The following is a 20,914-nucleotide window of genomic DNA, read 5'->3' as shown; positions in this document are numbered from 1 at the left end:
GTCATTAAAAAATTAAAACCCTGCAGTATCAAAGTATGACGGGAAAATTCAAATCCACTCAGTTCTCCAGAACTGCTGGATTTCTTTCTCCTACAACAGAAGAGTCATTTCCTAGCAAATTCGTATTACCCAAGGACAGCGTTTCCAAAATCGCCTTTCCTTGAGAGGCTCAGCAGGTTAAACTCACATTTTTCAGTTCCCTGGGTTGGAGGCACAGAAGCTAACCAAAGCTCTGGGTTGATGGTTCCTCTCAGAGCCCTTCTTCCTCAGGGGTCTGAAATGTCATCTTTTTCATCTACAGAAATTGGCCCTATTTGTCTCCTTTGGCAATGCTTTTCTTTTATAAGTGATACCCTCTTTCCCCAGATTTTCCCATCAGAGGCACTCCAACAACTATGCAACACTTGTCTCACCAACAAGTACAGTGCAACTCTCGTGTTGCGCCACAGCTGAGGGAGTGCAAACACTAGCAGTCTATCTCCTGAGGGACTCCCTCACCTCACCCTTTTCCAGTGAGAAGGCTACCCACACTCAATGTCCCTCCCTCTCTTTCTTAAGTCTTGTTGATCCTGTTAGAGTGACAGAAAAATAAGTACAAACCAGGGGCCCAGTCACTGGCTTATCCTCAGTTTTGAGTGGCACTTGAGAATTTCTCAGGACAAACTCTGTAAAATGTAGGTCTAATCTGAATGCTATCCTCTCTCTACCTTACTTTGCTGTGCTGTTGCTTTACAATGAAAAGCTAACTTATTTGATTCCCTGTCAGCACTGCAATTTCCTTTCCTACACAGGCATCCCTGAGAGAGAATGGTTACCTTGTGGCTGTGGTAGGCCGAGCGGCTGGTGTGCAGGCTGGCCAGAAGGCTCTTGGACTGCTGCTGGACACTGGCAGGTGCTGGCAGGGACAATAGCAAAGTGGCCAGCTCCTGAGCGGCATTCTTGTTTCTCTCCTGAGGCAAAAGACAGCAAGGTTATCACTAACCCCACCAACTCAAGGCAGAATGAACTATCTACACTCTGCCTGCCCTTCCTTCCTTCTAGGCCACCAGGGCTAGGTTATGCTCCATGGACTGCAAAGAGAAAAAAAAATTCCGAAATTATAATCCTCCTTCCTACCAGATGAAGAAATGGAATCCAAGCTCATGATTCCCAGAACAGTGTTCTTGTACCAACATGCATCCTATTCTATGACACACGCTCACTATGGGCCCTAAAAGTAGGACATGAGGCCTTAAGCTGAAGACTTCTCTGGAGCTTCTTAGCAAATCAAGATTATGCTATTATAAATGTTCTTTAGCTGCGAGGCCTCAGGGCCTCAGACAACTCCACTGACTTCCTGCCTCTTCAGAAAGCTTCCACGTGCTTTGAAAAAGTGACTTGCCTTCTCGATGATTGGGCCAACGGCAAAGCAGCTTTCCAGGGCTTCTAAAGAACTCACAACCAGCCTGGGGAGACAGAAAACCTGGCTTGAGTACAACACCGTTCTCTCTGCCTTGCGCTTTAGCCTAAGCAAACTATAGTCATGAGGACCTTGGGGACAGCTAATGAATGCCAAATACAAAATCAAAGCACAATAAGACCTGCCACAGGCACCATGCATATCGTTTCCTATGTTACAGGCCAGGAGAAACCTGGCTCCTGCTCGGAGATCAACCTGAGGCCATGTTCATAATCCGTAACTCAAAGACAGGGCTTTTCTTCCTCAAAGAGGATAAATGTGCTTCCTTCTGCTGCCTGTGGCAGGGATCACTGAGATGGGCTTAACAGTGTTGATGCAATGGGACCCGAAGCTCAGGTGCCCAGAGATCAGTGGGCAAAAGGATACACAAAGGGAAAGGTAAAAATCATCTTCTTATATTGGAAAGTTTAAAGTTATATATGCACAAAGGCATTTCCTATGAGTCCCTAAGTATGGGGGAGAGAACAAACTATTTTTTAGGTGCATGCCAATTGCCAACATTCAAGGGGTAAATACAAAGCATCTTTAGAAAACTGAGGGATTTCCCCTTAGGAAAGGAATAGGAAACCCAACTACTACTATTAAAGGGTACCAAGTAACATGCTCCCCAGGGTTTACTCCTTTCAATTTAATGTGGCATAGTAAAAAGAACAACATCCTGACAGCTGAAGCTCTGGACAGAGAAAGAAAAGTATTCAGAAGGTAACTGGAAAGAAAGGGGTTAAGGGGTAGAGGAAGGCAATAAAGAACTAGGGAACAGGAACCTGAGGCATAAAACAAATTTGGATAGAATGAGCTCTCTAGTGGGTTATCAGCTGGTAGGACTTTGCTGTTAATCCCTCTACCCCGAACCCCCTTTTCATCCACTTAGAAAGGGAGCAGAGAGGACTAGGGTAAGGCAGAGAGAGTTGAGAGAGTGTCTGACATGGCCAACACCAAGAGTGCACTTACGATCCTCCATGTACTCCATTTTTACACAGGGACAGCTCTGTAGCCATGCAATGACCAGAACAGAAAGAAGCAGGAGGACTCTTCAACAGAAGCAGAATCAATGCAAAGCCACGCCATTGGTTACACTGCTCTCTGACACACACTCACTCGTGCAGAGAAAAGAAAGAGGGCATACTAACCGGTCCAGCTTGGTTAGGGACTCAGTTTCAGAACTTGGGGGAGAAGCAAAGAAAAAAAAAAGGAAAAAAATGTGAAGCTCAGAGAAACCTGGAAACACATCCTAAGCAACCATGTAGGGATAGGGTATCAGGGAAAAAGAAAGAGAAAGGAAGGGAGGGAGGAGGCTGCTGGTGGGAGGCAGTGATTCCAAGCAAGGTTATTCTTATGACTTACAATGTAAGAAACTCAAAATCTTACATCATGAATTATAGTATTTCATCTACCATGGCAAACCAGCAGCTACCTAGCACAAAGAAGCCAAGCACAATTCTTAAGAATGCCACTGTAGGGAGACTTAAGGAAACTCTGGACTCTGCTACAAGAGGCAGCAGACAGCCTCTTTGCTGGCAATGTTATTACCACAGAAGTAGCTACTGCAGAGAAAGATGATGAAAAGATGATGAGCTCAGAATGGAAGGGAGGATGTTTTCCTATCGTTTCAGCAAGCCTGGATCCTAATCTAGAATACTGGCTTAAGCATCATCTAGCCTGTGGCCTCTGGCTACTCTAAAGGGTACCTGAGCATTAAGAGAAGGGACAGAACTTCTGCCCAGGGAGAGACTCTGGTGTCACCTGACTCTGAGCACATTTTTCAGGCTTTGTCTGCACACTAAAGAGACACTGAATGTGGGTGAGTTGTATGAAAACTTGAAAAAATCCCAGGCTAGCCTTGAGATGGTTACTAGAAGCTGGCTCTCTCAAGACACAGGAAGGTTCTGCAGTGAGTGGAAGATGTAAAAACTGAAGCCACCCCCTGCCAGCACTGGTACCTCTCCAGGACAGTTCCACTGGTCGTAGTGGGGGCAGCTGAGTCACCATCTCCAGTGCCGTTGCTCTGGTTCAAATTTGAAGGGCAGATGTTGCTGACAGAGGCAGAAGGGAATTCTTCTGGGGGCTCATCAGGCCAGCCAAACTGCTCCTTAGTCTTGCCATAAATTTTTACAGCATCTATCATGGTGACACCTGCTGGATCCACCGAGGCCCCAACTGCAATAAGCAAGAGAGGACTTTAGGAAGCACATTCTCTAAAGAGCCACCCCTCCAAATCAAAGACCAGAACAGCTGGAGCAAAGAAGTAAATCACGTCAATTTTACAGACATAGAGAAACTTTATCTTCTGAGATATTCACAGCACTTTAATCATGTATAGATGCTGAATACATGCGGAAAAAGTTCCAGGGACCGAAAGCCGATTGATTACGTCTCCTAAGAGTCCCTAACCATCACTGTAAGGGTCCTCTTCTGCTTCAGAGTATTGTATCCCCTACCCCTCACTCCCAAGTGTCTCTACACACTTTCTTTGTTCAAAGTACAGATCATGACCATTCTCACTAACAGCAACTATATCTAGGAGAAAGAGTATCAGACCGTGGCCAATAATTGACAGAGAAATGCAGTCTTGAGTAAGGCTCAAGGATTTGTATTCTGAGGGTTGTTTTCAGTGGCATAGCAAGCCATTGCTAACCATCTCTCAGCCACGTGGACCTGAGGTCTTCCTCTGTGCTTTAAGAAAGCCTTGCAATTTCATGTCAGTCTGCCTCCTCTCATCCTAAACACAGAAGTAGCCCCATTAGTGGGGCAGACACAACACTACAGAAATGAATACTTAACAAAGTGCAGCCCTATCTTTACTGCTCCCATGCTCCAGTGTACTCCTTTCCTGTCACCTTGTCTCTTTAATATTTCAAATGAAGCTCAAAGTTTCCTGACAAAAGGACAAAAAAATCAGTAGAGTGGAGAGATCCCAGAATATTGGAGAGTCACAGACCAGTGGCTGCCAATTTCGCAGTCACAATGAGGACAGAGTCTGCACCAGGGGTTGGTGACTCACTGAAGAGGTTCAGCTTCTTATCAGCCTGCAGGGCTTCTTCTCTGGTGAAGGGGAAGTCAAACCAGCGTGAACGACTCAGGTTGAGCTGCATAGTTCTGCCGAAGATCTCGATATAAGATGGGGCCCGTTCTATTGCTTGAGTCCCAATCTGGATCCGCATGCCTGTCATCACCATAGTGCTATTGTTGTTACTTATCTCAATGGTGAAGCCTCCAGGCTGTAGGGAGACAAGGCACACATCAACAAACTAACGGAAGTTCTTAAGTCTGAACTAAGACTCCTTCTTCTCTGACATTGTCTCAACATGGAAGCTCATTAAATCTTATCCTTTTAACTCCCCGGTAATGACTTCCTTGTTTCTAAAAATGGGAAAATAGGAAAAGAGAGCAGATTCTCTTCAATGTCAGGCTTCCTTCACCCCAGCATTAACAACCTCTTTGGTGTCCTCTACACAGTAATCCTGCTGGTACCGGTGGAAACCCAACCTGTACAAGTCCTTTGCCAAGTGAGTGAGAATATCCATTTTTCTAAGGAACCATTTAACTAGAACCGAGGGTTGTGACTGGGAGTATATACTCCATACTTGCATTCTAAAAGGAGATGTATTCCCAAACCATATTGTTCATGAATCCTTTTACCCAGGGACTGATCCCAGTTCAGTGCCATTCTCACCTTGGTGTTGGCCACATACATGCCAGTGGAATTCAGCCGGTGTTTTATCTGTTGTGCATTATAGACCTGCAGGAGGTCATTACCACCAAACTCCACATCTGTCAGCTGCTGGTTGTGTTCAAAAAAGTCAATGGGGAAAGTCACCTGGCTAGACGTGCGGGTTGCTGCAGAGAATGATACCAGATCATCAGAGAGTCTCTCCCACCTCTGACCCGATGCCACTGGTAAAGACTCCTCCCAGACAGAGCCCACACTCACACTCTAATCTAAACAAACTCTGGATTATAACATTTGCATCAGCATAATGCCTACACGTGGTTAGCTCTTCAATGGTTGTTATCCCTAACTATGACATGTCCTAGCAATACAAAGAAATCTGGCATTGGTATTGGGTGTACAGTTAGTAACAATAGGCTCTCCTGTAACCGGGTTATTTAAAATAAACAATAGAAACTACTTCTTTATAGGAGAATGTAAATGAATAAACTAAAATTCTTTTGAAATGTACTCTAGAGCAAATTTAAGGAAATGTGATGATCCCTGTAATGGTCTTTGCTTAGCTGGATTCGCTCACTGCTAAACTCAAGCTTTCACTTTCCTGAAGAGTCCTCAGTCAGTCAAACGCTAGTCCACCAGCTCAGAGACCTGTGGTGGGCTCTTCACTACCCAGTGGGAAATTAACCAACTGAAGAGATCTATACTTCAATCAGTTCCATTCTTCAGGGAAGTCATTCTCCCTAAACCTAGAGAGAATAATCTCTTAAATAAGGTCCAGGACAAAACTCGTTACTAGGCACCAAAGAACCGCTGGCCTGAAACAGGCAGCCAATGGGTGATTGCCATTTAGAACCGTGACTCTGCTTTTGGGAAATTAGCTAGCAAATACCTCTAACTTTACAAAATGTGCAAGTAGGACAGTCACCATTTCTTCACAGATATTTGCAACAGTCTATTCTGAGTCACTGCCTAGAAGACCACCATTCCTACTCCCCCACAAGTCATCCGAGAAGGAGCCTTACTGATTGTAGCTGTTTTGCGCTTTCGAACAGGCTTCATGATGCTGATGACACTGCTGGGCTGCAGGGATGGCTGCAGCCAGTAGGAGGTGTTCTCCACGTTGGCCATGTAAATGCGCAGGCTGCCGTCCTCACACAGCAGAATCATTGTTGTCCGCTGCTGCTCATTGCAGGCCATATGCCTAATGGCAACCATGTCTTGGATCTGGGAGGAGAGGACAAACGAGGGTCATAGTTCCCACACCTACAGATCAGCATCCACACAGAAAAAGAGGCAGAGATGCAACTGGTTTCACGGTCAGTTGAGGGGCTGTACAGAAGGGTGGCAAAGAAAAGGCATCTAGGAGAAAAAGAACTGAAAATCTTTTATGGGCCTCCACTGAAAGAGCTGGGGAAGTGAAATGAATAAACAAATATAAAAAGAGACCAGGTTCACAGCAAAGTAATGAATGGGAAAATCTGGCACTGACCTTTGCTTTAGCAGGAAGAGTCTTAATCTCCTGGATAAGAAAAGTGTCTGGTTTCACCATAACTACCAGCGGCACCCCTGTAGTTTGCTGGACACAGCACACCAAGCCAGGGTGGTTCATCACCTCAGACCACTGGCAAAGAGCAGGAGAAGTCTTACTGCCACCATTGGAACTGCAGACAACAAAACTGACCACAGTTAAAGTGTCAATCACCATTTAATAGTTCTTTTCTTGACCTAAAAACCATCCTCTAACTGGCTACGTGACTCCAAAGCAATATCCTTGGCCAGGAACTCAGATTATCCACAGGTCAGTTTTATTCCAAGCCATGCACACATGCTCATACACCCCAATGTGTGCTTCTGGCAGGGCAGTCCTCATTTGGAATCTCCACTGTGAGGTTCCATGTCTGAAGAACAGGTGGCCCTATGTGCCTAGAGGCTGTCAACTTTAGTGAGCCATAGAGCTGCCTAAGGCTAATGACCCAATGTCCTGTCAGGATCTCCAAAAACATCGAGTTAGTGTGAACTGGTATCCATTTTATTTCATCCCAAACCAAGTAATTCCCAAAGAAAGGCCTGAGAGAAAGTGCTACAATGGGTCATCAATGGCAGATAAGAAACAAGGGGTGATACCTTAAGCCTATTCTTCCTCCTCCCTAAGTGAAACTCTCACTACCTTACACACCCCTCTATTATCTGCAAACTTGGTGAAAGTCTCTTCCTCCTCCAAATCCAACCATGCCCCCATTACTGATACATTCTATTTGCTAACAGAGTAAGTCTCCCCCAGGAGAAAAACTTAAAGGGCATTATGGCAGAATGAGTGTCTAAGAGAAATTTAGGTTCCCTTCTCACATTAAAATCACATTTATAACATTAACTATAGGTTTTCCTTCTGAGTAACAGTGGACCCCTAAACTACCTCTGACGGCTTGGGGTCTCCACAGTGGAGGACAAACCGTGCAGACAACCCAACCTGCCAAACCCAGATGTTCCTTGATTTTAAAGATATCTAGCAGGGAAAAAAAAAAAGTTGGCTGGAGAAAATTAAGTTTCACAAAACTCAGAACAGACAGCAGATAGTGGGAGTGGAGATTCATCATTGAATGTGGACATTGTGGAAGGTGAACATTAAATGTTCATTCCCACCTTTTGATGTTGATGGGGAAGAGTTGTAACACCTCCAGGGTTGTCCTGCTGATGGTGGCTGCAAATGATTTGCCTTGACAATAGCTGAAGAACAACATCTGCAACACGTGGGAGTAGTACACAGACACACCGCCTCCCGCCACCTGGCTGTTACTGTCCTGCTGGCACAAAAACACATATTTGCAGTAATTCATGTTGCCTTGGATACCGACTTCCAGGTTATACTGGTTATTAGTTTTCGATCATGATCAGGTGCTCTCATACTCTCAGCATGAGATCCCGGTGGGTAAATCTTACAAAGACCCTGAGAAAAATGGAACTTGAATTAATTTAGCCCTAAAGGATAAGAGATTTTGCTATTAGGTAGAAAGTTAGAAGGAAAAACAAAGAAAAAGAAAAAAAGACCCAGTTAGATGAAGTCCACAGAAAAATGTTATAAAAGAACAAAGAGAAAAGAATAGAGGAGTTGCTAAATAATTAAATCTGGAATAGAAGGAAATAGCAACATGTGCTCTAACCTTCAGGTCCTCATGATTGATTTCCAATACATTAGTGACATAGAAGGGTCCCTGCTGGGCACTGCTGGCCTCTTCCATAAGCTGAGTATAGATGTACCCAGCTGAAGACATTATAACAATGATGTTCTTTCCCTCCTCGTTAAAAAGAAAGGTAACATCTCTTATCTTTGAGCTTGGCAGGAGAAAGTAGAAGGTTGGACTCAAGGCATCAACAGACAGGTCATAAATCTGCAGGATGGAAGAAAAATTAAATAAGGGAAATCTATCTCAGTACCATCCCCCAAATATCTTAATGAATCCAAATAGCCAGAACTGACCAATAACAGGCATTCATTCTCCATTCAATAAAAAATGGAGTGTCAGGCACTGCTCTTATAAAGATGAACAGAACACCTTTCACTCTCCTTCAAGGAATGAGTAGGGGACAGACATACATAAATAAATTCTGCAACAAGTATGGCAATAAGTGTGCACTTGGTACAGTGAGGGTAGAACCAGAATCAGTTCCCTATTGTCTAAAGACAGAAAGCTCCTACTCAGCAACATAGCAAAAGGCGACAAAATATGGCTATTATTTTTAGAGACAGGGTCTTGCTCTATCACCCAAATTGGAGTGGAGTGGCATAATCACAGCTCATTGCAACTATGAACTAAGTTTCAAGTAATCCTCTACCTCAGCCTTCCAAGCAGCTGGTACTACAAGTGCAACTCATGGCACCCAGTTGATTTTTTAACTTCTGGGAGAAGCTAGCACATAATGATTCTGGATTTAAAAGTAGAAAAATTCTAGAACCATATCAACAAAGAACTAACTGTACCTTAACAAAGTCCGCAGTGACAATTGCTAACTCGGTCTGTGAACCAGGTAACCACACGGCTTTGATGATGAAGTTTCCCGTTGCCAACTGAGGGTGCAAAACCAAGTGATCCGAAACAGAGCCTGAGCTACTAAAGGTGAGCACATGGCAGTCCTGGATAACGTTGAAGGAACAAAATGGTGAAAAGATGATCTGGAAAGTGGACTAATTCATTTCAGAGTTCTGATGTTCCCTTTTTTCTCTAATATCCCCTGCTTTCAGACAGTATTTAGACTGTCTAGTAACATTCAGGTTTCATGAACACAAACATTACTTTCAATATTGGAGAAATATGAAAGATCTGGGAGAAATTCAAAGAAAAATTCCTTTTGCATTTCAGTAGGCTTTAAGTTTTAATCTCAACAATGAATAAGAAAAAGTAGTTCTGAGAATAGGCGAGAGAAGATGACTAGAATCCACAGCTCAAGGCAATGAAACCTAGATCAGGATTTTTACCTTTAGCCCACAAACTGCCAAGTAGTCTTCCTTGCAGGGATTTCCTGTGAGGCTCAACACAGTAAAAGGAACTGGGGCAGAAGCCAAGCGAGTCAGAGTCAACTTCCTTTTGCTGGAATCCGCTTGCTTCAGGAGTGCAGAGAGCTGCAGAACAGTGATCTGCAAAGGAACAATGACCGATTTATTCTAATTCCTGGTCCTCTCAGAGAAGTCCAAGCAAGTAACAAAAACTCTTTCAATAGGGATAATAGGTTGCACACTTTTTTTTTTTTTTAACAGATAAGTCTCATAGAAAATCCTAGATCAATATTAATCTCTATTTCTCCTGGCTAAAAGCCATGGAATGTCTTTCCATGGAGGACAGACCAGATAAATAATGAAAACAATTTCTCTTCATAAAGTTAGTTCACAAAACAGTTTAAGAATACCTATGTACCACTGTCCTTTTCTAGTTTTCTATGGAACTGTTTTTAAAATGATTTTAGAGTTGTTTTATGGAGTATCCATATTTTCACTTAAAAGTGAAAACAACATTAGTGGTGATGGAGAGGCCAGAATACAGAAAGTGTGAGTTAAGATACCTAGCACTCTTCCAACTTCTACAAGCTCTATAAAACAATACATATTTACTTATATCCTTAACAGAGCTGGGAAGGCAGGGCAGGACTACATAAGCAACACTGAGTGTTCCTATGAAAACTTTTGTCTCTCGGCTTATGCCTACCAGCGTGACCAAACAGGGCAAGACTGGGAGTCAACCTGTCCTAGGTAACTGCTAGTCATTACTTTTTCCTGAGGGCTTGAAGAATATGTTTTGAGTGGAAATTTACTAATTAGAAACACTCTATCCTAGTCATACCAGCTCTAGGTCTAATCAAATCAACTAGGGGTCCAAGTATTTGAAAAGCTCAACAAGATCTGTTCCTAAAGCATTCTTAGAACCCAACGGACTTTTTCCCACAGAGGGCTAATCCGAACGTGGTCATCAAGTTGTTTTGCTTAGCATTTAAGACAATATGACCTAAAGTAAGTACACAAGAATTGGAGGACCCACCTTGCCCTTCTCATGGCTGACAGCCAAATGTTGGCGGCGCCCATGGGGAGAGGATAGCACACACATAGCCACCCGCCTGAGCACATGAGCGCTGATCAGCTGCCGGATGGTCTGGCCCTGGTCTCCACTGTAATTCATCCGCACATTCTCAAAGGCACCTTCCTGGGAGCCTAAGGTGGGAACCTGGCAAAGAAAGAAGCAGAGAAAGCGGGCAGTAATGAGGCAAATAAAATCAAGTGGATTCATGCACTATTCATGAGACTGAGACACTGCACCATGGAGTCATCCAAAAGCAGTGATTTCAGCCTTCAAACCATGGATGGCTGGGTAAATTTGTTAAAGTTATTAATAATCCATTAAGAATAACATAGTAAATGTTTTCATAAAACTAAACTTAAATACAAAGTACTGGTCTTTTTAAAAAAATGTTAAAATGTCCAATCTCTTACAAATTGTGGTGACAGATGATTTTTTTTTTTCATTGATCTAACCTGGCAACATAAAAATCAGCAACTTGATGGGTCCCCAACCCAAGTATTTTTTCGCTTCATCTTTAATATCTAAAAACCAACGCTCTAACAGGGTGACTGATCTTACGACTTCTTTTAATTCCAAGAATATCAAATACAATTGTGACTAATTTTATTTTTTTTTGAGACAGGGTTTCACTCTGTCACCCAGATTAGAGTTCAGTGGTGAGTGCAGTCATGTGATATCAGCTCACTACAGCCTCAAATTCCCAGGTTCCAGCAATCCTCCTGCCTCAGCCTCCCAGGTAGCTGAGCCCACAGGCATGAACCACCACATCTGGCTAATTATTTTTGTATATTTTTTATAGAGACAGGGTTTCACCATGTTGCCCAGGATGGTCTCGAACTTCTCTGGTCAAGTGATTTGCCTACCTCAGCCTCCCAGTGTTGGGATTACAGGCATGAGCCACTGCACCTGGCAAAAACTGTGACTGATTTTAATAAAATGCCAGAATATATATGTGTATGTACGTGTATATTTCCAACTGACTATTATTCCCTTAAAAACAGCCAACTTTCGTTGTGCGCGGTGGCTCACGCCTGTAATCCCAGCACTTTGGGAGGCTGAAGTGGGCGGATCATGAGGTCAGGAGGTCGAGACCAGCCTGATCAACATGGTGAAACCCCGTCTCTACCACAATTATAAAAATTAGTCAGGCGTGGTGGCACACGCCTGTAATCCCAGCTACTCTGGAGGCTGAGGCAGGAGAATCACTTGAACCCAGGAGGCAGAGGTTACGGTGAGCTGAGATCCCTCCACTGCACTCCAGCCTGGTGACAGAGCGAGACTCTGTCTCAAAAGAAAAAAACAAAAAACAAAAAACAAAACAAAAAAAAGCCAACTTTGGCTGGGAATGGTGGCTCACAACTATAATCGCAGCACTTTGGGAGGCCAAGGGGGGCAAATCACTTGAACACAGTTGTTTGAGACTATTCTGAGCAACATGGTGAAATCCTATCTCTACTAAAAATACAAAAATTAGCCAGGCATGGTGGTGCGCACCTTCAGTCTCAGCTACTCAGGAGGCTGAATGAGGCATGAGAATCGCTGGAACCAGGGAGGCAGAGGTTGCAGTGAGCTGAGATCATGCCACTGCACTCCAGCTTAGGTGACAGAGCAAGACTCCGTCTTCAAAAAAAAAAAAAAGAACAGCCAATTTATGAGATCTATTAATGTATCTCATTCACAATATTTGTTCACTTCCTTTTTGGAATTGCCACCACTTTACTTTCTATTACTTAACTCTGCTGCTAAAAAAGGCCAGGAAGGCCACATCAGAAGTCATACATTCAGTGCTGAGCAGCAGGTTTTAAAGTCAATAATGACTTATACCTTATAACCAATGTGACATGAGAAACTAAAGGAAAGTTATCTAAAGGACTATATGCAAAAAAGGACAAACATTATTTTACAAGTTAGATGAATTTTAGAGAAGATACAATAAAGTTCTATTTTCTAAAAATAAAAACTCTCTACTATTCTAATTGCCCCAAAACGGAGTTCCCTACCTCTTGGGGATTCATATATTTATATGAACTAAAAAGGAGATTTATTCTCTTCATTGGCCAAAATGATCCTGTATTCCCCAGTCCCATTCCTTTTTTTGAGACAGAGTCTCACTCTATCACCCAGGCTGGAGTACAGTGCTATGATCTCAGCTCACTGCAACCTCCTGGGCTCAAGTGATCCTCCCACATTAGCCTTCCGAGTAGCTGGGACTGTAGTTGCTGCGCCACCACACCAAGCTAAATTTTTTGTGTTTTTTGGGGTAGAGATGAGGTTTCACCATGTTGCCAAGGCTGGTCTAAACTCCCAGGCTCAAGCAATCCACCTGCTTTGGGCATCCCAAAGTGCTGGGATAATAGGCACACCCTTGGCCAATTCTCTTCTTTTGAAGCCACACCTCATATGCTGATTTTTACTCTGTTCATAATATGTTCTGGGCATGTCATGATGTCTTAGATTCTAAGTTTTGGATGGCCAAGGATCAACTGCTCTAAGTATACTCCTCAGAGCATCTAGCACACTTTGGGATCTCAACAAATTTGTTGGTTCCCACAGCCACCGAACGTCATGGCCCCAAGACACTCACCATCAGCTGGTCTGTCATCTCCACTGCCTTCTCCACTGTGTGCAGCTCACTGAGGGCTTGCTGGGCACGACTGCTGCTCCCGACAGCTGAAGCTTGCTGGAAGTTGGTCTGAATGGCATCCATAAGGAAATTAAGCATGTCTAACACGAGAGGAGCGAAGGAGAAATTGGCCTGAGAAAAATAGAAAAAATACACAAGTGAAAAAAAAAAAAGAAAAACAATGGATAATACTCCTAACAATCATCTTGCCAGTAACTTCCTTCAGAATCCAGCTACTTCACTTCCAGTTTGATATTCTAGCCATCTTCTCATTCTCACAATCCTGGCATTGATTCCAATCAATATGCATTTGCGCTACTAACTCCAGAGCAATCTTTCTAAACCAGGGGTCCCGCACGGATATCCTAATGTGCAAAGGCATCCCTCATATGAAATGAGCTAACTTCTCTCCTATGTATCTAGAATAGTTTGGGTTTTGTACCATCCTTGGGAAAATTGAGAATATAAACACTCAAATCATTTTGTATTCTGTTTTCTGTGTTTCAGATAAGGAACCCTGGCCAAGAAAGGGTACTCTAGAGTATGACACAACTAAAATTTATGTTTCCATCACCCCCCATAATACGCCTAATAGTGCTCAGTCATAAATCCTTCCCTTGTGATGACAATACATAGTATTTGTATTCACACTATGAAAATGGGTAAAGGAGAAAATGAGTTGCAAGGGGAGCCATGTGCATTATTTACTCTCACACCAGTTCAGCAGGCTCTGAACTCTGTCTGCTTATTAGGGAGCATCAGTCTGCCCCACCTGGTTCTGTAATTCTTCCCGGCAGCCCTCTACTGTGCGGCAGAGGCTGCTCTTCTTGGGCTTCTCTTCGTCAGCAACCTTTCCATCACTGATGGTAACCTTGGCTTTGTCAGCTGGTGAGGTGCTGGCATGACGCACTAGACTCTCTGAAATCCTGGGTTCACTCTGAAATGCTGACTCCTTCATGGTAGAGCTCATGCCACTGCTAGGAGTTCTCTTCACCAGTGCCTAGGGACAGAAAACATCAGAGTCCCTAAGTTCTTGCCTCAAGCACAAAGGAAATACTGCCTGAGATCTCTGAAGAAAATCTGACCCAAAGAAGAAACTGGCTAAGCATTTCAATGTTACCCAAAAGCCTAAATTCTGATCTTCATAATATTCACCTAATATCTAACTTCTTTATCCACTCACAGTATCAGGCCTTATTATAACATCTGAAATTGTGGAGAGGTCTTAGGAAAAATGAACTACAAGATCTCTAAGGAATTTGCTGGTTCTGATATTCTAAATGAAATGCTTAGGCCACCAACTGTACAGATCATCAATGAGTGAGCTGGAACATCTTCCTAGATTCAGGTATCCTAGAGGTGATGGGAATTTTCCAGTTTGGCTTCAGTAATCCCGTGTCACTAACAAGCCACCCTTTACAGCTCAGGGAGGGTCCTCTCACCAAACAGCTGCCATCTTCCTTGGCTCCACAGTCACAGAAGAAGGATCCATACTTGGCATAGGAAATCTCATGATCCTTGTGGCACACCTTAGCACACACTGTGCAGACACCCACCCCATCCACCATTTTGCAGGTGTGACAGTGGTACCTGCAAAGAATAAGAACCAGCAAATAAGCTCAGAAGTCCCAATATTCGGTGCCCAGCAAATCTTCACCTTAAAGGAAGAACTACTCTTACCAATGCTGGTTCATGAATTCTTTCTGTGTGATCGTAAAAGTGCAGAGTTTATTGCAAAGAGAATCTTCATCCTTCAAAAATAAGAAGTCTCTTTAATTCGAAATATACCCCTGTATATAAACACCCACAAAAACACATGTGCCTCAACACTCTATGGGGGAGTGAATAGTTGACTCATAAATGACCAGTGGAAATCTGCCACAACTGGAAATAGCTAGCTGGCTGAAAATCTGTTGTTATTTCAGGTGAGTGAGACCTTAGGGGTTTGCAGTTAAGATAAAAACACCTTATGCTTTCTCTATAGGGGAGCTTCCACTACCCCCATGAAGAACTTATCCCTAAAATTCCATTTGGAATTAAAGACTGACAAAGCAGGACAAGGGACTCTGGAAAAAGCTTATGAAAAAGTCCTTTCCACAAGAGATTAGATCCCCATGCCTTGCTCTGAAGGCCTAGAAACTTGGGGTCTAGGCAGCAACAAGGTCTAGGAAGTTTTGAAGCTCACAGGAGGCTGGAGAAAAGAGCCCAAAAGCTTGGTACCATGCCAGTCAGTCATTACCTTGAAAGGTTAACTTCGAGATTACTTAGTACTTACTGAATCCTCAGCCTGGGAATCTTCCTCTTCCACCGCCAACTCCTCCACCCAGTCTGAGTCTACTTCAATTGCCCGCTCTTCCCCATCCACCGAGAGATGACTTGGGCCTTGACCATTACTCTGGCTCAGGGCATTCGTGACATCAGCCAAGTAAGACATGATATGGCATGTGCACTCCAAGATCATCACATGCTGCAAGAGAAGCCCCATAGATACTTCAGATTCTCCATGTTTTCAAATAAAGCTCAAGATCAGGGAAATGGTATGAAAGCAGAGAAGAAAAACAGTGTGTTTTTATTATCTATTAACCAGCTTTTACCACTCTGTCCCCATGTAGCTGGTCAGTAAATTGTACTGAAGTAACACATATTCCTTCATTCTTAAGCACAAAGACAGCTCTTTACAAAGTATTGTAAGATGAAGTAGGATTGAAATTAGAAGAATAGAGTAAAAACAGATTAAAATCACTCAAGAAAAGACCAGATTAGAGTATGAAGCATTCTGCCCCTAACATTAGCATTTTTTAACCATTAAGTGAAAGTCATTTTAATTATCAGGCTTTAAAGTAATGTAGGAGAGGAATAGCTTCAGAAATCAAGAGAAAAAAAATTCTAGCAAATCACCGCAGACAGTTCATGCTTGCCTAGAAAACCCAATGAACTGGCACCAAAGACTCAGATTTCTAAGTCCCTTTGCTCTGCACTCTGACATGTCAGTGCTGAAAGGATAAAGATCAGCAAGTAAGGAGGGAGTAATGAATGGTACCACAGTGGTTCTCAGAGGCTAGTTATCTGTTCCTAGCCACCTATGCCAGTTCATGGGTTGGGCAGGAGAAGAAAATGCCTGAATGCAGGATTTCTGTCCATTTCAAACCCCTTTTCTCACCAGAGTAACCAGAACCTTCAGGCAAATTAAACAAAGCTTAGCATCTGGACTAGAGCTGAGGAGGCCGTATTTGGCCTCTTATAACACTGACTCAGAGTGGCACAGTTCCAAGGCCTGAGCAGGGAGACATTTTCCCATAACATTCCAATATCTTAGGATGACAGGAACTCTACGTTTTAAGAAAGATTCTATCTGCTTATTTACCAGTATATTTCCCTCCCATCACTTCTTGCCAGCCAAAAGATGCCTAAAGGCACACAGTTAGCAATTACACACTTCTAGATCTTCGAGATTATCAGCCTTATCCTTGGTAGGCTAGCCGGGCACAGAACTCAATAGGAACAAGAGACTTCCACCTGACCACAGAGGTGAGAATCATCTTTCCTTTCACCCCCCACTGTCATTCCTCACTTTTCTTACCTTTCCATGCATTACATTGGCATTCAGTTTTTCAACCACATTCTTCTGTGACAGATATTTCTTGCTGTCCCAAAGAAAAAAAGAGGGGAAAGAGGAGACAAAAAATCATCTAAGAAACCAAAGCAATGAAGCATCTTTATTAACTCTGAATCAATCTGAGGACACTGGGAAGCAGAAGCATTCTTAAAAAACTCCATAAGTACTATATAGTTACATAGCTTGGGGTGCTCTGGCCTTAGAATTATCGTTAACACTTGGCATACTTTCCCCAAGAGTTCTCCTGGGAACAATGAACAGGAAACTCTACTAAGAAAATGATGAAGACGAAGTCTAAAGTGAACAGAGCTATTTGCTACCCGTACCCCAAACTCCAATAAAAGGGTAGAGATTCAGATTTCTTCTATACTCACTTTGAGATTTAAAGAAAGTAACCCACTTCTCCAAGATCAATGATGTAACCTACAGATACAATTTCATCATCTTACCATCTGCTCAGCCAATCCACAGCAGCATTATGAAGCTGAAGGTGACCAGCACCTTGACCTGCACTGGCCAGAGTGGCCATCACAACCATAAGTTCAGGGAAGCCAGTCCCATCACCGTTGGCCAGCATCTCTGTTGCCATGGGAGTCAGGGTGCCCAGAAGAACAGCACACACACCTTCCCCAACTTGGCTAGGAGAAAAGAAAGAGCAAGTTGGTGAATTATCAACAGGAATCTCATTCTGTGTGTTATAAAAGAAGTTTTAAATTAAACATTAAATACATAACTACAATACCAATCCCAGTTTTGGACTTGGGCTAGCAGAGCATAAAACATTTCATTCAGGTTGTAACTGACAGGCCAAGTCATTCCAAGTTTTTCCATGGGAAAAAAAATCAAGGAGCGACATACACTAGAATCCTTGAGTCCAGAGAGAGGTAGATATGAAAATGTTGAAAAAGCTAAGAGTGGTGCCTGAAGGAAAGATAACTGTAAATATCAATGTATTTCTGGGGTTGCTAGGGAAACACGACAGAAATGTAGTTGTTCTACCTGTTTTCCCGAACAATGTATGTGGTCAGTAACTGCAGCAGCTGCCGATTCTCCTGAATTACATCCAGCTGATCAGAATCTTTTGGGGGTGATGTAGTCATGCGGGTGAGCCAGGCCTGCAGGCGCACAGGCTCCACACAGGCCAGCTGTGCCAGGGAGCCGCAGAGATGCAACAGGCTCGGGTTAGGGCTCTTCTCAGCTAGGAGCAGAACAAGAGGCCAGGGTCAATAAAGAAGGGCAAGAGGAAGGGAAAGAAGGGGCAAATTGTGAGCCAGGAAAAGGGGAAATGGCTTCAAAGCAAGTTTTCAACTTCCTTCCAAACTTTCTCTGAGGGATTCTCTCCACTTGTTAGCATTTTCATGCTGTAGTTAAACTCAGGCAGAAGATATGCACAGTATTTGCCGGACATCAAAGTTCCCATAAGAAGATTACTAAAAGCTGTCACTCACTCAGCTGGAAGAGTTTGGTGAAGAATTTCAAAACTCGGTTACAGAATTTAGCAGAGAGGTTCTCATTGGCTGTTGCCATCATGATCTGTACAAGTTCTCCACTGGGAGGCAGGAGGGGAGAAAAATGGAAGAATCACATTAAAGCCTCACATAAAAAGCATCCTTTCTTCACAATCTCATCTCCTCTGGGGAAAATGGCCACTTATGAGTCAATGACACAAGGCATTCATGAAATTAACCCCCTCACCAATAACCCCAAGGAGTCAGCAATTAACTCCCCAAAGTGCAGACACCTAAGTAGGCCTTAAATATTGCTGATAGTAAGTACCTAAATCAACATATATAGCTCCTTACTTTCAAGAGGCATTCAAAAAATATTTACGGAATAAAGCAAAACACGGCTCACCTGTCAGAGAAAAACTCCTCCATAGCTTTACGGGCCTGGCTGCTTTCCAGCTGCTTTTCCAAGTACTGGAGACATTCCTCCAGGATAGATTCATCCAGTCCACTGAGGATCAAATGGAAAACTTAACCACCAGTATTAAGACCTGTTTCAATGTCCTCCTCATGGTGATTTATTAAAATCCAAAGTTTGTCTGTTTGACCTTGATGGCAATGTCCAATTTTGTTCCGGCAAAGCTTAACATAAAGCCTGGCACAAAGTAGGTGTTCAATACATGTTTACTGAATTAATAGCAGCCTCTCAACTTTATTTTTCTATCCTCTTTCCTAGGAAATTAAACAGGAAAGGCATCTAAAAACTTGGTCCTAATCCAGATCTGCCAGTGATTTAGGGAAAAAGACTCTTTGGACAAATCATTTCCACACAGCTAAAAGTGTCTGGAATTATTCATCTGTTAAAAAGAAAAAGAAAAGAGGAGAAAGGGAATAAAAGGAATCCTTGATGAAAAACTGGACTACTCAACAACAAAGAGACAGGAAATTCCAAGATGTGGCACCTTCATTTGAATAATTCTCAGTGGGGTGAAAAGGAAACAGAACTGTTCTTTATAGCTCATCTATAGCAATGTGGCCTAAACTACCAAGGTACAGCTATGCTGTGGGACTGCCCATTCCACACTCATTTCAGCAGCACAATCACCAAAATATTAGAAACGAATTTCAGTGAGCTCCTCTGTACATCTCATCAGAGCCAGAGCAGCACTTGATAATCATTAAAAACAATTTTAAGTCTCCAAATCTAAACATTTAAGTCTTCCATTTTCTTAACGTCTATTACTAAGAATTAATCACAAAAAGGACTCCAAAAAACTCTTCACATATCTCCATATTAATGCAGAATGCACACAAGTACAGAATTTTCTGCTGAAAAACACAAATAACAATAAGCTGGCCATGTGTGGTGGCTCATGCCTGTAATCCCAGCATTTTGGGAGGCCAAGACAGGAGGATCACTTGAGCTCAGGAGTTTAACACCAGTCTACACAACATGGCAAAACCTATCTCTACCAAAAAAAAAAAAAAAAAAATCAGCTGGGCATGGTGGCATGCACTTGTAGTCCCAGCTACTCAGGAGGCTGAGGTAGGAGGATTGCTTGAGCCCTGGAGGCACAGGTTGCAGTGAGCCCCACTGCACTCCAGCCTGGGCAACAGAGCGAGATCATATCTCAGAATAAAAAAAACATACACACACAAAAACAATAAGCTATTAATTAATGACCTAAAGGCAGCAGTGTTGGTACATTTCACTGATAGTAGCAGTAGGTCACAGGAAACCTGACTGTTCTCCATCAGGCTCACCTGTTAGGATCTGCATGATTGGCCAGAATGTTGTAACAACCAGTGATCAGCTTCTCATAAACACGAGCCAAGAACTCATCAGACTCAGCAGGGCCCAAGATACGTTCCAGGGAGTTGCTACTGATCTCAGCAACACTCTCAGTGCTTGATTCCAAAAGAAGTGGTAGCAGGGTCCGAATTACCTGTGGCGGGTTCATCTCATCGGACCAACTTTAGCAAAGAAAATGAAATCGAATTAGCGAACACACTCCTTCAAAAAGCTGCAAAGCAAGGACAGGGTAATTCAATTATTTGCCAGGAGAGAGGGGAAGGGGAACTGCGCAAGGGCCTTCATTGCAGTCTTTTCCCCATGATAGCTATTTTATACACAGGTATCATCATACGATCTCATATTCTTCTTTTTCATTATTGTATCAGAAACAAAAATCATTTTCACTTGAAAAATCCATTTATTAAAATGTCAAATTAATGAGCTGCATTTTCTAATATTCAACAAAGAAAATTAACTGAAACCAAAGCAAGTATTCCATTCCAGACAAGCCTTCTAGAAGAACTGCCAGGAACCTGGATCACTTTTAGGGCAATATGATATGAAACTTTACCTGTTGCCTATGTATAAGAAGACAAAATAGTCCCTCCATTGGCCTGACCTGGTTCCTACAACAGTGGAATTTATCCCACTATGACTCTGGAGAAACATTATCAAATAATCTGTCACTATCACTTTAAAATTTAAACCCAAGACATCTCCAAATTGCAATATGTCTTAAAGC

At 42.9% G+C, this 20,914-nt stretch overlaps 1 protein-coding gene across 1 annotated transcript in view; it reads right to left on the bottom strand.

Moving 5' to 3' along the window:
• UBR4 (ubiquitin protein ligase E3 component n-recognin 4) overlaps window positions 1–20,914 on the bottom strand; it is a 137,967-nt gene that overhangs the window by 73,299 nt on the left and 43,754 nt on the right. The window contains exons 29-51 of the mRNA XM_026455924.1: window positions 20,142–20,351; window positions 18,787–18,888; window positions 18,381–18,481; window positions 17,932–18,130; window positions 17,382–17,570; window positions 16,897–16,960; window positions 15,592–15,783; window positions 14,997–15,067; window positions 14,759–14,906; window positions 14,089–14,316; window positions 13,278–13,448; window positions 10,655–10,837; window positions 9,601–9,759; window positions 9,106–9,258; window positions 8,288–8,515; window positions 7,770–7,927; window positions 6,619–6,790; window positions 6,152–6,353; window positions 5,133–5,296; window positions 4,461–4,677; window positions 3,400–3,616; window positions 1,382–1,445; window positions 816–950 (exon numbers count right to left, since the gene is read on the bottom strand). Of these exons, the coding sequence (XP_026311709.1) occupies window positions 816–950; window positions 1,382–1,445; window positions 3,400–3,616; window positions 4,461–4,677; window positions 5,133–5,296; window positions 6,152–6,353; window positions 6,619–6,790; window positions 7,770–7,927; window positions 8,288–8,515; window positions 9,106–9,258; window positions 9,601–9,759; window positions 10,655–10,837; window positions 13,278–13,448; window positions 14,089–14,316; window positions 14,759–14,906; window positions 14,997–15,067; window positions 15,592–15,783; window positions 16,897–16,960; window positions 17,382–17,570; window positions 17,932–18,130; window positions 18,381–18,481; window positions 18,787–18,888; window positions 20,142–20,351 (3,727 nt within the window). The remainder of the gene's footprint in view (window positions 1–815; window positions 951–1,381; window positions 1,446–3,399; window positions 3,617–4,460; window positions 4,678–5,132; window positions 5,297–6,151; window positions 6,354–6,618; window positions 6,791–7,769; window positions 7,928–8,287; window positions 8,516–9,105; window positions 9,259–9,600; window positions 9,760–10,654; window positions 10,838–13,277; window positions 13,449–14,088; window positions 14,317–14,758; window positions 14,907–14,996; window positions 15,068–15,591; window positions 15,784–16,896; window positions 16,961–17,381; window positions 17,571–17,931; window positions 18,131–18,380; window positions 18,482–18,786; window positions 18,889–20,141; window positions 20,352–20,914) is intronic.

Source organism: Piliocolobus tephrosceles, chromosome 1 (genome assembly GCF_002776525.5).
Source record: "Piliocolobus tephrosceles isolate RC106 chromosome 1, ASM277652v3, whole genome shotgun sequence".
Taxonomy (NCBI): domain Eukaryota; kingdom Metazoa; phylum Chordata; class Mammalia; order Primates; family Cercopithecidae; genus Piliocolobus; species Piliocolobus tephrosceles.
Note: the sequence above shows the minus strand (reverse complement) of the source record. Positions and strands in the feature narration are given on the sequence as shown.